Source organism: Pecten maximus, chromosome 2, assembly GCF_902652985.1.
Source record: "Pecten maximus chromosome 2, xPecMax1.1, whole genome shotgun sequence".
Lineage (NCBI taxonomy): Eukaryota > Metazoa > Mollusca > Bivalvia > Pectinida > Pectinidae > Pecten > Pecten maximus.
In genome coordinates, this window is record NC_047016.1 from 4,813,337 (window position 1) to 4,827,374 (window position 14,038).

General features: G+C 36.9%; 1 protein-coding gene across 1 annotated transcript in view; it reads right to left on the reverse strand.

Moving 5' to 3' along the window:
- The window catches only part of LOC117314701 (ATP-dependent zinc metalloprotease YME1L-like), a 30,068-nt gene continuing 16,030 nt past the window's right edge, over positions 1 to 14,038 (reverse strand). The window contains exons 14-20 of the mRNA XM_033868792.1: positions 10,629 to 10,673; positions 9,984 to 10,094; positions 5,789 to 5,940; positions 4,583 to 4,709; positions 3,832 to 3,905; positions 2,253 to 2,339; positions 1 to 2,115 (exon numbers count right to left, since the gene is read on the reverse strand). Coding sequence (XP_033724683.1) covers positions 1,897 to 2,115; positions 2,253 to 2,339; positions 3,832 to 3,905; positions 4,583 to 4,709; positions 5,789 to 5,940; positions 9,984 to 10,094; positions 10,629 to 10,673 — 815 coding nt within the window. The 3' untranslated portion in view covers positions 1 to 1,896. The remainder of the gene's footprint in view (positions 2,116 to 2,252; positions 2,340 to 3,831; positions 3,906 to 4,582; positions 4,710 to 5,788; positions 5,941 to 9,983; positions 10,095 to 10,628; positions 10,674 to 14,038) is intronic.

Genomic DNA, 14,038 nt, shown 5'->3' on the forward strand with positions numbered 1-14,038 from the left:
TTGTTTTAAAATGATTTAATCACAAAATAATAAAATCAATTCAACCTTAAAGTGTTTTTGACTCACACCTAAAGTCCATTAAAAACACCTCTAGGCATCACAGCGTCTCCATTAACATCTCCTTCACTTGTGTTAAAACTTCTCGGTTCAGATATGCCCACTTCTAAAACACATCATGCCCTTAACTGTAATAACAACTCACTCATACACCCTGCATACATAAGAATGTCTCCTCTAGTGGAAGTCGATGAGCTCCCCTCACGCCTAATATGACCACCATGACTTGCCCCGTCCCTCAGCCCTGCCTTTAGAATCCATACCCAAACCTTGGTATGCCAGCCATTTAGTTTTTGTTATCCCCTTGCCTCAACCTATGACACCATATGTTGTACTCTGTTTCCATCACCTAAGCTTGTTTCAGTCCTAACTCTTTAGGGCAATATAACTACCTTGCCCCACCCATCCAGTCTTCCAATCATATACAATACCTAATTGCCCTTTACATATAACAGTAACCAATATTTACATCTGATTTTAAAAGTGAAATAAAATCTGTTTTTCCCAATTTGTCCCATCATTCTTGTAAAAGGCCCAGAGGGCCTTCAACACCCATATGGATATATCAGCATTCATGTCTCTTTACAGAGATATGTATCCCTCATCTGGTACCTAGGGGGATAATACCTTACAAAAAAAAAAATAATAATATCCGTATTCCAAAGATGATTCAATCTTGTATTGTCACCTTTAAGCCCTCACCAGTTATAAATGAATACCATATCAAAAGAGTGATAAAATAATAGGATTAAAATAGAAATGAAAGTGAAAAATTAGCATTAAGAAAGGAGACCTGTACATGTGCCAGGTTACATTCTGTTTGGAAGTATCCAGGACACTGAATGATGCTGTGATGATAAAACAGTTTTAATTAACACTAAGTTTTCTTTTAAATTCACATTGATTATCTATCACAGATGTTTTTTTTTCAATATACATGAAAAGTGTATTTTTACTTTTCTTTCTGTGCAGTTGGATACAATGTGTAATACCCTTCCTATTAATTAACAAGAGTGCAAGTACCTGTCAAAGCAAATTTTTCACTGCACTGGATGAAATTGAAATGGTACTTTCATCAAGAAATGCACATGTAAGCACAAACATAACTGTAGGTGTGCTGAGGTGTACATAAGTCATGCCAGTGGTTAATCCATTTAACACGGGTATTTGTATGATACCAAAACCATTTGTGGCTCTTGGATTAAAAACCATTTGGCTAAGAAGATAAAAAATAACAGACTTTCATGCTGGAAATTCATTTCCAGACAGTAACAGCATTTTCTTACTTACTGTTTTAGATGTGTTTGTTCATTATATAATACATAATCAATTTACATTTCTGTTCTTTTCTTGTCAGACATAAATCCAATTTGTTATGATATTAATTAACCATTCAAATTATTACCAGAGCTTAAATATGCCATTTTTAAAAGAAATAACAATAAAAATGTACAATATTTAATGCAACTTCACGAAGAATGTCACTAAAAAGAGATTTATTTTACAGTTCTTTTAGACTAGTAAGCACACAATGCTTTAGATACCATCATTGCGAACACCACTTAACTAGGCAAGCTTAAGGAAATACTGTAAAATATTGGTATATATCTGGTGCCAGTTTCATCAATATTCCTACAGAAGTTTCTTAACTTAAGATTTTTCTTAATAGCACAGCATTACGAATTTGAGGAAAATTCCTTAACAAAGATCCCCCCTTAACTAATCCAATAACACTTTCATATGGACCATTTTAAGTTAAAGAATTTCTCTTAACGAATGTTGATAAAACTGGGACCTGGTCCCCTAAGGAACATGAATTTGTCCATATAAATAGGAGTCTCATAGATTGTTCTGGCCTGGCTTGTCATTGAAGATGATAGTCTCCACTATGCTGGGAGCTCTGGGTTTAGGAGGCAATGCTGCCTTTGGCTTCTTTCCTGCAATGACTGCCAAAACATCCTCTTTACTTAGAATTTCGTATTTCAGTAGAGCAGCGGCCAGCCTGTTGAGGTCCTCTCTATGCCTTTTTAACAAGTCCACAGCTCGTGCATAAGATTCCTATAAAAATATTAACATAATGTTTATCTACAGCATCAACACTCAGTTTTCTGTTTTACAGTCTTGGGATAAATATACTGAAAGGTTTGGATAATGTTTTCCAATCATTTATGTAATCATTTAACTGAGGATCTTACATTGAGCAGGCGTTGTACCTCCTTGTCTATAATATCTTGCATGCCAGCAGAAGGTTTGTCTGATTCGGAAAATACATGGATGCCAACCTACAAGTAAACAACACGAGATGTAAACAACACGAGATGTAAACAACACAAATGTAAACAACACAGATGTAAACAACACAGATGTAAACAACACGAGATGTAAACACAGATGTAAACAACACAGATGTAAACACAGATGTAAACACAGATGTAAACAACACGAGATGTAAACACAGATGTAAACACAGATGTAAACAACACAGATGTAAACAACACGAGATGTAAACAACACATGTAAACAACACGAGATGTAAACAACACGAGATGTAAACAACACAGATGTAAACACAGATGTAAACAACAGATGTAAACAACACAGATGTAAACACAGATGTAAACAACACAGATGTAAACAACACGAGATGTAAACAACACGAGATGTAAACAACACAGATGTAAACAACACAGATGTAAACAACACGAGATGTAAACAACACGAGGTGTAAACAACACATATGTAAACAACACAAGATGTAAACACAGATGTAAACCACACGAGATGTAAACAACACGATATGTAAACAACAGGAGATGTAAACAACACGAGATGTAAACAGCACAGATGTAAACAACACAAGATGTAAACACAGATGTAAACAACACGAGATGTAAACAACACAGATGTAAACAACATGAGATGTAAACAACACGAGATTTAAACACAGATGTAAACAACACGAAATGTAAACAATACGAGATGTAAACAACACGAGATGTAAACAACACAGATGTAAACAACACAGATGTAAACAACACGAGATGTAAACAACACAGATGTAAACAACACAGATGTAAACACAGATGTAAACACGAGATGTAAACAACACGAGATGTAAACAACACGAGATGTAAACAACACAGATGTAAACAACACAAGATGTAAAGATCATTACTTTCTTGTATGCTTTGAAGCCCCATACCAATACAGTTTTGATGACAATGAACTTTTTACCCTGAATACATTAAACACAAATTAAGGAGACATTAATATCAATTGTGGAAACTACAAAGTAGCCTGTAACTTTGTCTCTACATTGTTCACGCGGAGAAAAAATACTTACATAGATATAACCCCCTCCCCTCCACCTCTCTCATCAATATATCCTATGTCCCCCTCCCCCTCCACCTCTCTCATCAATATATCCTATGTACTTTTTGTACCAACTGTTTTTAAATTGGTCTAGTGTGGCCTTTGACCTTTAACCTTGACCAATGACCACTAAAACCAAATCAGGTGTAAAATTCCTAGCTGTGAGGTTGTGAAGCTAAATCTCTCCAGGAATAAAAGAGGTATCTTGTCCATAATTGTCAAGCTTTTTATTCAAATGTGGTCCAGTGTGACCTTTGACTTATAACCTTGACTGATGACAACCAAAATGAATTAATATTGGCTCAAAGCTTTATGGAAAATCCTGGTCCATACCATGCTGATAGTAATGAAATCTGATTGTTATTCAGACCATTTTCAACATTATCATTTTACTTCACCCACCTTCTCCGACATCCCATACTGAGTAACCATATTCTGGGCTATAGCGGTGGCTGCAGCAAAATCTGATGAAGCTCCTGTCAAAACAAAGGCAAATTAAATAGTCTGTTTATATTTAGATATTCACCATTTCCTTTAGTTTTCCTCTCTCAGGATGTTTCTCCTAGTACTACTTACACCCACCTTTGTTACAAGACAGCTATAAATCAGTTGTACATATCTGTACATTATGATACCAGTCTGTTAGAAATGTACATACTGTAGTTACAACCATATATTTTTTTTTCTCCTGGTTAATGGCTGATGGTAGAGGTTAAATTACTAAGGAATGAGTTAATGGTTGTGATTTTCACAAAAGGAACAGTTAAGTTATCTATATCGTTAGGTATAACAGATTAATAGGATCTAACATTGTATAACCATTATTATAATACATGTTTGTAGATTTCAATAAAATATTTGCTACCAATGTATCAGAATGACATTGTCTTGATAAATGTAACTTTCTCAGAGTATCTAAAAACTTCACAATTAAGAAAAGTCTCGAAATCATTGAAAGTTTCAACGAATTAACAGCCTTCAAAAAACTATAATCACCACAAGTTGATGGTCTCTAGAGTAGCTTTATAATGATAGAAGTTGTAAACGGTAATGATACACATTCCAGCAAACTTTGGCCCAAATTAATACAATTACAATTCTATATGAGAAACAGAGCCTGTCAATACTATTTAAGTAGTAAAACAAGACACACCAGTGCTGACTTTGTCAGATCCAAACACAAGCTCCTCCGCCACACGTCCACCCATAGCCACGTCCATCCTTGCCATTAGTTCGGCCTTGGACACACTATATTCGTCCTTCTCCAAACTAAAGGCAGTCTGAAAAAAAGAGAAACCCAGTAAAAGATCCCAAACATGAAATGTGCATAAATATCCTAATCATAGATTTTTATTAAACTTAAATCATGGTATTGCTGAATTAGTGTCACAAAATTTAATTTTGATGTACAATAAAAGTCAGGCTTGATGAAGTTTTGATCAGATGTTTTAAGTTTTGAATGGAACTGAAGAGGACAGAATCTTTATTCATACATTTCATTTCATGCTTCCCCAGATTCATCACAAGCTAAGATGAAAAGCATTGAACTTCAATTCAAAGTAAAATCCAACAGTTTATACAGCTGTGAGTTTTCTTTTTTTTTTTAGAATCAGACGAAATCCTGAAGACATATTATTATAACACTCGCCCGTTCTTTCAAACAGGTGAATAGAAAAGGATCCGACGTTTTTGATATCGTAAGAAATGTCTTTATAAAGATACAGGAATTTTTTTGCGATAAAAAATTAAGTCAAACATAACAAGTGGAAATCTCCGGAAATATCCAGCATCATAGCTGAAAGTATCAGTATCTTATAATTACTACTGACATGGCCTTTTAACAAAAACAAAATCAAACAAAAAACAGACATATGCGAGAAGATATTTTTTCCAAAAAAAAAAAAATGAATTCTGTGTTAAAAGTGAAAACTTTCATTCCTACAGCATTACTGCTTCATACTGGCCACTACTGGCAGTTTTGAATATCTCATCAAGCTAAAGTAGCACACACAACTAAGACCCATATTGAAGATTCTTGAGCATTTTATCAAAAGTAGTCAAAGTTTTGAAGATTCTTGAGTATTTTATCAAAAGTAGTCAACAGTTAAGAATTATCAGCATTTGAAACAGCTGATGGCCATCTTCATTATCTGATCTAGATCAAAACCTGGCCTTTGCAACAAAGGCCTACAACATGAGTCTAAAAGTTTATGAAGATCTTTTATCAATTCTTAAGAAAATGCAGTAACAAGAATTATGTACTAAATGCAACTATATAGACCATCCAATGATACAGATCTAAAAAAAAAATAATGTCACATTTGATATGATACAAATTTTGGTAATAAAAGCTACATACATGTCCCAGAGTTTGGCCTCGTGCCTGAATTGTGACTTTGTACAGGGGCACAGCATTCTGAGTATACAAACAGACGATAGTGTGGCCGGCTTCATGGTATGCAGTCATACGATTAGTGTTCTCATCTGGTATTTTGTGTTTCATAGCTGGACCTGAGAAAAGTAAGTAGATAAGAATTACAATATCATCACCTATCAAGTATAACAGAGATAAACTACAGTGGGCTGATCTGTCTTACCTGGACGCTGTCCAACTTGGATCGTTACCTAAACCTATCAAAATAATTTGGTCCTGATGAATTCCTTCTTATCAATGGTTGTTCAGCACTGGTAAATCAGGAATCTGTTTAATCTTACAACATACTAGCTCTCCGGCAGTCATCACGACGTATTACTAACCTTACAACATACTAGCTCTCCGACAGTCGTCACGGCGTATTACTAACCTTACAACATACTAGCTCTCCGACAGTCGTCACGGTGTATTACTAACCTTACAACATACTAACTCTCTGGCAGTCATCACAGCTTATTACTAATCTTACAACATACTAACTCTCTGGCAGTCGTCACGGCGTATTACTAACCTTACAACATACTAGCTCTCCGGCAGTCATCACAGCTTATTACTAACCTTACAACATACTAGCTCTCCGACAGTCATCACAGCTTATTACTAATCTTACAACATACTAACTCTCTGGCAGTCATCACGGCACATTACTAACCTTACAACATACCAACTCTCTGGCAGTCATCACGGCATATTACTAACCTTACAACATACTAGCTCTACGGCAGTCGTCGCGGTGTATTACTAACCTTACAACATACTAACTCTCCGGCAGTCGTCACAACGTATTACTAACCTTACAACATACTAGCTCTCCGGCAGTCGTCACAACGTATTACTAACCTTACAACATACTAACTCTCCGGCAGTCGTCACAACGTATTACTAACCTTACAACATACTAGCTCTCCGGCAGTCGTCACAACGTATTACTAACCTTACAACATACTAGCTCTCCGGCAGTCGTCACAACGTATTACTAACCTTACAACATACTAGCTCTCCGGCAGTCATCACGGCGTATTACTAACCTTACAACATACTAGCTCTCTGGCAGTCATCACAGCTTATTACTTACCTTACAACATACTAACTCTCCGGCAGTCGTCACAACGTATTACTAACCTTACAACATACTAACTCTCTGGCAGTCGTCACAGCGTATTACTAACCTTACAACATAATAGCTCTCTGGCAGTCATCACAGCTTATTACTAACCTTACAACATACTAACTCTCGGGCAGTCGTCACGGCGTATTACTAACCTTACAACATACTAACTCTCTGGCAGTCGTCACAGTGTATTACTAACCTTACAACATACCAACTCTCCGGCAGTCGTCACAACGTATTACTAACCTTACAACATACTAGCTCTCTGGCAGTCATCACAGCTTATTACTAACCTTACAACATACTAACTCTCTGGCAGTCGTCACAGTGTATTACTAACCTTACAACATACTAACTCTCCGGCAGTCGTCACGGTGTATTACTAACCTTACAACATACTAACTCTCCGGCAGTCGTCACGGTGTATTACTAACCTTACAACATACTAACTCTCCGGCAGTCGTCACAGTGTATTAGTAACCGTACAACATACTAACTCTCCGGCAGTCGTCACGGTGTATTACTAACCTTACAACATACTAACTCTCTGGCAGTCGTCACGGTGTATTACTAACCTTACAATATACCACCTCTTCAAGTCATCACAGCTTATTACTAGCTTAGCTCAAATTTGCAAACTGATGCATGTAGCTGTTTATTTTGCTATGCATTTTATCAAGAATCAGCCAGAAATGTTTTTAGTTGAGTTGTATTGATTTTTCCTATCATGAAATATACATGTGTTTTACTGTACATCAGTTTTTATCATTGTCATTGGCATAAATGATAAAGATTAATACAAGAGGCCCATGGGGCCTGTATCGCTCACCTGGTTGGATTTGACCAAATGTCAAAATAATGTTCATGTTCAATTCCTTTTGTTTGTTAACCTCAAACAATGCTATTTATGGTTATAGCGTGGGGATCCCAACTGCTTTAAAGAAATAATGAAGTCCAGACTCTCTGTGTTTACAACATGCATTTATAACTTTATGACTAGTAGCGATTTTAAGGAATTACCTCTATTTCCCCATTAGGCACCGTCCCTTTGGCCCCTTGGGGGTCAGAGTAACCATTTATGCAAAATCTGTTCCCCTTCCCCAAAGAATGTTTCTTACTAAATTGGGTTCAAATCCATTCATAAATTTATGACTAGTAGCGATTTAAATGAATTACCTCTATTTCCCATATGGGGCCCCGCCTCTTTGGCCCCTTGGGGGTCAGAGTCACCATTTATGCAAAATCTGTTCCCCTTCCCCCATTGATGCTTTTGACCAAATTTGGTTCAAATCCATTCATAACTTTATAACTAGTAGCGATTTAAAGATATTACCTCTGTTTCCCCATTAGGCCCCGCCCCTTTGGTCCTTTGGGGGTCAGAGTAACCATTTATGCAAAATCTGTTCCCCTTCACATAAGAATGTTTCTGACCAAATTGGGTTCAAATCCATTCATACCTTTATGACTAGTAGCGATTTGAAGGAATTACCTCTATTTCCCCATTAGGCCCCGCCCCTTTGGCCCCTTAGGGGTCAGAGTCACCATTTATGGAAAATCTGTTCCCCTTCCCTGAAGGATGTTTTTTACTAAATTGGGTTCAAATCCATTCATAACTTTATGACAAGTAGCGATGTGAAGGAATTACCTCTATTTCCCCATTAGGCCCCGCCCCTTTGGCCCCTTGGGGGTCAGAGTCACCATTTATGCAAATTCTATTCCCCATCCCCAAAGGATGTTTCTGACCAAATTGGGTTCAAATCCATTCATAACTTTATGACTAGTAGCGATTTAAAGGAATTGCCTCAATTTCCCCTATTGGGCCCCGCCCCTCAGGCCCCTTGGGGGTCAGAGTCACCATTTATGCAAAATCTGTTCCCCTTCCCGCAAGAATGTTTCTTACCAAATTGGGTTCATATCCATTCATAACTTTATGACTAGTAGCGATTTGAAGGAATTACCTCTATTTCCCCATTAGGCCCCGCCCCTTTAGCCCCTTGGGGGTCAGAGTAACCATTTATGCAAAATCTGTTCCCCTTCCCTGAAGGATGTTTCTGACCAAATTTGGTTCAAATCCATTCGTAACTTTATGACTAGTAGCGATTTGAAGGAATTACCTCTATTTCCCCTAATGGGCCCGCCCCTTTGGCCCCTCAGGGGTCAGAGTAACCATTTATGCAAAATCTGTTCCCCATCCCCAAAGGATGTTTCTGACCAAATCGGGTTCAAATCCATTCATAACTTCATGACTAGTAGCGATTTGAAGGAATTACCTCTATTTCCCCATTAGGCCCCGCCCCTTTGGCCCCTTGGGGTCAGAGTAACCATTTATGCAAAATCTGTTCCCCTTCCCTGAAGGATGTTTCTGACCAAATTTGGTTCAAATCCATTCATAACTTTATGACTAGTAGCGATTTGAAGGAATTACCTCTATTTCCCCTAATGGGCCCGCCCCTTTGGCCCCTCGGGGGTCAGAGTAACCATTTATGCAAAATCTGTTCCCCATCCCCAAAGGATGTTTCTGACCAAATCGGGTTCAAATCCATTCATAACTTCATGACTAGTAGCGATTTGAAGGAATTACCTCTATTTCCCCCATTAGGCCCCGCCCCTTTGGCCCCTTGGGGGTCAGAGTCACCATTTATGCAAAATCTGTTCCCCTTCCCCAAAGGATGTTTCTGACCAAATTGGGTTCAAATCCATTCATAACTTTATGACTAGTAGCGATTTAAAGGAATTGCCTCAATTTCCCCTATTGGGCCCCGCCCCTCAGGCCCCTTGGGGGTCAGAGTCACCATTTATGCAAAATCTGATCCCCTTCTGCCAAGGATGTTTATGACCAAATTTGGTCAAAATCCAATAAGAACTTTTTGACTAGTAGCGATTTGAAGCAAATGTTGACGGACGGACGACGGACGCTGGACGCCGGACGACGGACGCTGCACCATGGCATAAGCTCACCGGACCTTCGGTCCAGGTGAGCTAACAAGAGATGACTTATGTGTTACTTACCCAATTTGATTTTCTCCTTTGCGAATTCCAGGTCCTGTTGGCAGATGACATTACTGTTACGGAGAGCAGTGTGAAGAGCTGCTTGATTGACCATGTTCTCTACGTCAGCTCCTACAGTGAAAACAAGTAAAACACTTCATGTAACCAAAGAAAAACAGTTTTCATTCATATCTGTATCCAAATCTAGTTCATTTAACGTTACATTTTTATACAAGCAATTGGACATCCATATACTTAATACATCAAGATTCATTTGTGAGTCTATAAAAGACATAAGGAATATAAAGGCATATCCAAGTTTATATAGGAAGTGTTCCTGAGTAACAAATTGACCTCTGATCACGATATGGCTCTACTATCTACAGTATTACAAAATTGAATGTTAACAAGCATCCTGGGTATGCTTAAGCAATACATGTCCCCAACCGGCCCCCGCTAAAAATAGTAAAAAGATTGTATTACAAAATTTAATACTAATAAACAATGAAAAGGCTAAGGTTAAACCATAGCTGTCCAGATATGTTCACTGAAGCTTGATTGTCGATCTCTCAGTTCAGGATTAAATTTTAAGACATTGAACATTGTACAACTATATACATGTATTACTGTATACCAGTGTAACGATTCCCCAACTGATAAACTTACCTGTGAATCCCACACATGTTTTAGCCAAGTCATCTATATTCACATCTGTACAAAACAAAACATTTTTGAATCAATCAACCTGATATAACATACACACAACAACAAGTCTGACTTCTATTAATGCCTGTAGTTCCTGTTTTAAATATTTCTGATATAAATGGGATAAGATTTGACTTAAAATTTAGATTCGAGGCTTTGTGAATTCAGATTTTATAGGACAAAGGCAATCTTCGAGTAATAACAACTGTGATTATGATAATTGTGATAGAACAATGATAATTGTGATAGAACAATGACAATTGTGATAATGACAATTGTGATAGAACAATGACAACTGTGATAGAACAATGACAATTGTGATAATGACAATTGTGATAGAACAATGACAATTGCGATAGAACAATGACAATTGTGATAGAACAATGACAACTGTGATAAAACAATGACAACTGTGATAATGACAATTGTGATAGAACAATGACAATTGTGATAGAACAATGACAATTGTGATAGAACAATGACAATTGTGATAGAACAATGACAATTGTGATAGAACAATGACAACTGTGTTAGAACAATGACAACTGTGATAGAACAATGACAATTGTGATAGAACAATGACAACTGTGATAGAACAATGACAACTGTGATAATGACAATTGTGATAGAACAATGACAACTGTGATAGAACAATGACAATTGTGATAGAACAATGACAACTGTGATAATGACAATTGTGATAATGACAATTGTGATAGAACAATGACAACTGTGATAGAACAATGACAACTGTGATAATGACAATTGTGATAATGACAATTGTGATAGAACAATGACAACTGTGATAGAACAATGACAATTGTGATAAAACAATGACAACTGTGATAATGACAACTGTGATAGAACAATGACAACTGTGATAAAACAATGACAACTGTGATAGAACAATGATAATTGCGATAGAACAATGACAACTGTGATAAAACAATGACAACTGTGATAGAACAATGACAACTGTGATAATGACAATTGTGATAGAACAATGACAACTGTGATAAAACAATGACAACTGTGATAATGACAATTGTGATAGAACAATGACAATTGTGATAGAACAATGACAATTGTGATAGAACAATGACAACTGTGATAATGACAATTGTGATAGAACAATGACAACTGTGATAGAGCAATGACAATTGTGATAGAACAATGACAACTGTGATAGAACAATGACAACTGTGATAGAACAATGACAACTGTGATAGAACAATGACAACTGTGATAATAAAAATTGTGATAGAACAATGACAACTGTGATAGAACAATGACAACTGTGATAGAACAATGACAACTGTGATAGAACAATGATAATTGCGATAGAACAATGGCAACTGTGATAATGACAATTGTGATAGAACAATGACAACTGTGATAAAACAATGACAACTGTGATAGAACAATGATAACTGTGATAGAACAATGACAACTGTGATAGACAATGACAACTGTGATAATGACAATTGTTATAGAACAATGACAATTGTGATAGAACAATGACAACTGTGATAGAACAATGACAACTGTGATAGAACAATGACAACTGTGATAAAACAATGAAAACTGTGATAATGACAATTGTGATAGAACAATGACAACTGTGATAATGACAATTGTGATAGAACAATGACAACTGTGATAATGACAATTGTGATAGAACAATGACAATTGTGATATAACAATGACAACTGTGATAGAACAATGACAACTGTGATAGAACAATGACAACTGTGATAGAACAATGACAGGTGTGATAAAACAATGACAACTGTGATAGAACAATGACAATTGTGATAGAACAATGACACTTGTGATAGAACAATGACAACTGTGATAGAACAATGACAACTGTGATAGAACAATGATAATTGCGATAGAACAATGACAACTGTGATAATGACAATTGTGATAGAACAATGACAATTGTGATAGAACAATGACAATTGTGATAGAACAATGACAACTGTGATAGAACAATGACAACTGTGATAATGACAATTGTGATAGAAAAATGACAACTGTGATAATGACAATTGTGATAGAACAATGACAACTGTGATAGAACAATGACAACTGTGACAGAACAATGACAACTGTGATAATGACAATTGTGATAAAACAATGACAACTGTGATAGAACAATGACAACTGTGATAGAACAATGACAACTGTGATAATGACAATTGTGATAGAACAATGACAATTGTGATAGAACAATGACAACTGTGATAGAACAATGACAACTGTGATAGAACAATGATAATTGTGATAGAACAATGACAACTGTGATAGAACAATGACAACTGTGATAATGACAATTGTGATAATGACAATTGTGATAGAACAATGACAATTGTGATAGAACAATGACAACTGTGATAGAACAATGACAACTGTGATAGAACAATGACAACTGTGATAGAACAATGACAACTGTGATAGAACAATGACAATTGTGACAAGAGGCCCAGAGGGCCTGTATCGCTCACCTGGTTTCATGAGATATGAAACAAGAATGATGCTTAAGTATATTTGTCGCTGGTATTGCTATGTCAATATATATCATAAGCATTTTATATGGGTACATGTACATTGGTTTTATTTTAATACTAAAAATGCCAAAAGGTACATTAATCCTTGAAATGAAATTGACTTTTGGCGCGACCCCATAGGGATGCTACCACACAAATGTGAGTGATATCCATTGCTTAGCTTCAGAGAAGATCTTCTTTAGACCAATTGGCCCCTTTTGACCCTGCCTTCTGCCCCCTGGGGGTCAGCTCCTTCCTTTATACAATTTTGAATCCCTACCCCAATAGGATATGACTAATAGTCAAATATGAGCTGTTTCAGAGAAGTTGTTCATATCAATTTAGCCAAATTGACCCCTTTTGGCCAAGCCCCTCAGCCTCCAGGGGGTCAGCCCCATCATTTGTACAATTTTGAATCCTTAACCAAAGTGAATGCTACCAGTCACATATTAAAGATATCCATTGCTTATTTTCTGAGAAAAAGTTGTTTATATCAATTTTGCCAAAATAACCCCTTTTGGCCCCGCCTCTTAGGTCCCCTGGGGTCAGCCCTGTCATTTGTACAATTTTGAATCCCTACCCTAGGGGGTTGCTACCAGGCAAATATGAGTGATATCCATTGCTTAGTTTCAGAGAAGAAGTCGTTAATATCAATATAGCTATATTGACCCATTTTTGCCCCGCCTCTCAGGCCCCTAGGGGGTCAGCACCACCATTTGTACAATTTTGAATCCCCACCCCATAGTGATTGCTTCCAGGCAAATAGGAGCAATATCCTTTGCTCGGTTTCAGAGAAGAAGTTGTTTATATCAATACAGC